Here is a 4,255-nt window from a genome sequence, read left to right on the forward strand (position 1 = left end):
CGCTCTATCGCCGCCTTGAGGCCGGCGCCCCGCGTCACTTCCCTGCAAGCGGGGAGAGGCGGTTTCGCCGCCCGCCCCCTGAGTTGGTGCGTACCCTGTGACCTGGAACGGCAGGCCCTGGGCACCTGTCTGCGAGGAACCAACAGGACGGACGGACTTAAAATGTTCTAGCAGCCCCCAGACGAAATTGCAGTAATTTCTGAAGACTGCAATTTCCTGTACTCCCGCAGAAAAAACAGGATCAGTTTTTCCTGCAGTTGGTTTCGTCTCTCTGAGACAACTCTGCACAACTACGGTGTTGTGCATTTCATCTAGACAGAGTCCTCGTCAGCAAGGTGTGACATTTAAAGACCAGCACCCCAATTACTAGAGACCAGGACAGCACCTGGGAGACCCAGACTGACAGGGCTGCACAAACACTTCTTGCCACCGCCAGTTTTTTGAAATTCTTTCTTTTCTCCCTCTAAGGTTGATGAAATGTTAATAAATTTTCATTCAATCACTTGCTTATTTATTTGTATGTTAGAATCTCCTTGCTGAGCTGCTTTCCATGCAGAACATGAAATAAAAATAACACACTTCAACTTTCAGTTTCTATTAAGAGTAGCTACAGACTCATCCTTTAATGAATCACAACCAAACATCAAATAGGAATAACATTCAAAAATTTTTATAAAAGTAAGCTAAGTCAGGACTTTAAAAAAAGGCATCTAGCACCTCAGCCTTTTAACAGTTACCCTAACAGCCCCTTGAGGTCAGTAAATACTGTGAGCTTTGCTTTACAGAGGGAAAACATGAATTTTCACATTGCATCACATTCTGCAATTCTCAACCAGAGATCTGGAGATGCCCAAACTAACAGCTAGAAAAACCAAACTTCGGAGGGCACAGGACACAATTCCTGCCCCACAAAACCAGTCTCTGTTTCTCCACCTGAACAGGGCAAGGATTTCAAAAACAGATCTCACGCTTCCTGGCACACATACCACAACTCCTAAATACAGCACAAAACTCACTCTGCACTAGAAGCACGCACCAATTCTTATGCCATGTAAGATGTTATTTAATGCATCATGCTCTGAACATCAGGTGGTCCTCCAAAAACATCACAGGGCAACTCCTGAGAACTCGAGCTAGAGCGAGGGGCGACCGAGGGCACAGCAGCACAAGGGTTGGTCAGATCAAGTTCTCAACTGGCCCTTGCGAAGCGCGAGGGCCTTGCAGGCTTCAGGTGCTGCAGACCGGACAGCCACTGCTGTTGAAAATCACACAGGGTACAGTGAAACAACACCATTGTGGTTTAGTCCCAAAAATCACAAAAGACCTTGGAAATCTTTAAGTGGACATATATACTACTGAGATCCCAGGGATTCCTATTCACTCTTGGAGGACACAATCCATGGATCTGTCAGTCAAGCGTAAAGTCACCAGTAAATGATGTTAACTATCGTAATCAGACAAGATTAATTCAAAATAGCAATGAAGACATTATGTTTTTACAATTACATGTCATTATCCAATATATCAAAACATGCAGTTTGTGCAGGTATTTCAGTAACATTGAAAATAAAAGGTAATCTCTCAATTTCTTTGCTTCAAACCATTCTGTACATGGCATAAAAATGTAGCAAAGGGCGGGCTTGATTAGTGTGAATGCTTTACAACACACCTGCTGTCTCTAGCAGACAGCAGCATCTTCATTTTGCCTATCTTGGTGTTACAAAAGTAGAAATGGATATTCTATAGGTCCACTCTATCAGTTTAACAGTATTTCCACTATGTATCCAAAGAAAACAACTCATCCTTGTGGGATTACACCTTGAAGCCACTCAAAGTAAAGCTTTTCTTAAGGTGTTGCAAAGTTATTGAAATGGCTGGAACATTTAATAGCCACAACCAAAGTACTATAAAAGCATATCCCAGAGGTTTTATTGTTTTAGCAGCAGTCAAAATATGCTTAGTATAGAAATCTGTGTTTATTTGGAAAAAAATGTAAATTATATTTCACAATATAAATTAAATCTGCTTACAGAGTTTTGGTGGCTGAAGTAGCTGTGACTTGACTGCTAATTGATAATTTGCCAGTATAATGTTAAATGGGATCTAACCTGCTAGTATAATGTTAAATGGGATCAGGGTGTCATTTACATTGCAAGTGCTATGAAAACGTCCCATAAAAATAGTCAACCAACTATTTTCTCTCCTAGTATGAGCAACAGTGAACATTATGAGCAACAAGCCTTAAACAGGTGATTCAACTTTTTGATTGAAATTTTTAAACGACTTCCAATCATTCAAGTATCATGGTCCCTATATACATACTTCTATGTGGCTAAAAAAGACATGGTAGACAATTGAGCACACTGCCATCAAATCGTAAGAATTACAAAATTGTCAGGTTTTAAACAGCAAACTGTACCTTAATTGTTTAATTAAAAATAGAAGAATAGGTAGACTATTTTGCAAATAAAACAGCACACTAGTGTGCTACATATTAAGGCATACCTTTAACTGCTCACTTGTCATCTCTAACAAGTTTTATACAATTGCTACCAAGTGAAAGGACTATCATTGTCTTGCAAAACTGAGAAAGAAATACAAAATATCTGGAAGCCTACATTTTTAAAGTACAAAATTAACTTTCAGTCCTTATGATGAATTACTATACATGGTACAAACAGCAATTCTTCCCTACAAGATCTCACGAGGATTTCTTAAAGCTGGAGGTAAATTCGAAGGTTTTGATTCTTCATCCAGAAGTACCAAATCTTCGATTTCACTACCTTTGTATTTTCTTTTACATATCTTCACAATAACTTTCTTCTTGAGGAATAATTTCAAAGCTTCTCTTGAAGCAACCGCTTTGGCATTTTCCATACTTTTACCACAGCCAGTACCCAAGTAGACAGACTTGCACCTCAGTTCACAAACTATATTTTCCAGAGAGCTCTTATTTTGAGGCAAGTCTGCAAGTTCCTTCAGGGGAACAAAAGCAACATCTAATGTAGCTTTTACAGACTGAATAGATGAGTTTAGAAGTTCTACGTGATTTACGTTAGGACTGAAGCCTCCAACAGCAACCAGTTTCCAAGCTACAGCTTTGTATAGTCTGTTGAAAAAAGGTTGTCTTTCCTTTGCATCTTCACTTGTTAATGGCTTGCACAAAGCCTTAGCAGGGCTTTCACCTGCCTGTGAGCCACTCTTGGATGCAAGCTGTGGTGAACCTGCCTGTGTGCCACCCTTGGAGGCCAGCAAGGAACCACCGGCCTGAGCTCCACCCCGGGACGCCAGTGACGAGGGACCTTGCTGGGCGCCACTCCGAGAGGCCAGCAGGGAAGCAGCCACCTGAGCACTGCTCTTGGAAGTCAGCAGCGAGGATCCCTGCTGAACACCGCTCCGAGCAGCAAGCAACGAGGCAGCCACCTCAGCGCTGCTCTTGGAGGCCAGGAGCGAGGAGCCCACCTTAGCAGTGCCCTTGGAGGCCAGCAGCAGCGAGGTGCCCGCCTGAGCGCTGCTCTTAGGGACCAGAAGCAGCGAGCTGCCCGCCTGAGCGCTGCTCTTGGACACTGATGCTGGGGCACTCACTTGGTTTTTGGAAGACAGCAATGTAGCACTTGTTTGCGGAGTGCTCTTGGTGGTCGGCGGCACTGCCGCAGCTGCCTGCGGAGCACTCTTGGTGGTCGGTGGCACTGCCGCAGCTGCCTGCGGAGCACTCTTGGTGGCTGGTGGTGCTGCTGCCACTGCTGCTTGCCGTGTGCTCTTGGCAGCCGCTGCCACTGCTGCTGCCTGCGAGGCGCTCTTGGCAGTTAGTAGCGCCGTTGGTGGCACTGCTGCTGCCTGTGGGGTGCTCTTGACAGCCAGTGGCACTGCACTTACTGTAGTTTTATTTTCAGGTGACGGCACATTTTCACACTTGCTTTCCTTAGGATTTGAGCAAGGCTTCTCTCCTGACTCTTTTTCAGATGAAGGTGGATTTTGCTCAGTAGTATTTTCAGCATTAGCAGGCTTTCCTTCTGTTTCTGTATCTGATGCTGCAACCATTTCTTGATTTGAACTGCAAGTTGACTGGGAGCTTTCTGGATCTTTGCTAATACCTTTTTCCTGCTTTTTTGGCAATGTACTCTCTGTTTCCTTCGGGGCTTCTGCCTTGGTTGTTTTCACATCTTTTCCAGTATCTTTAGAATCTTTGCTTTTCTCAACAGCTCGCTTCTTGGAGGGCTCCTCTATCCCTTCTATAAAACAAGTAAAGTATGTT

At 43.9% G+C, this 4,255-nt stretch overlaps 1 protein-coding gene across 1 annotated transcript in view; it reads right to left on the reverse strand.

Annotated features, from left to right (window-relative positions):
• Positions 1-591: 591 nt before the first annotated feature.
• CDKN2AIP (CDKN2A interacting protein) overlaps positions 592-4,255 on the reverse strand; it is a 4,015-nt gene continuing 351 nt past the window's right edge. The window contains exon 2 of the mRNA XM_026846990.1: positions 592-4,232. Coding sequence (XP_026702791.1) covers positions 2,692-4,232 — 1,541 coding nt within the window. The 3' untranslated portion in view covers positions 592-2,691. The remainder of the gene's footprint in view (positions 4,233-4,255) is intronic.

Source organism: Athene cunicularia (assembly GCF_003259725.1).
Source record: "Athene cunicularia isolate RWA chromosome 4 unlocalized genomic scaffold, athCun1 chr4_part1, whole genome shotgun sequence".
Taxonomy (NCBI): Eukaryota; Metazoa; Chordata; class Aves; order Strigiformes; family Strigidae; genus Athene; species Athene cunicularia.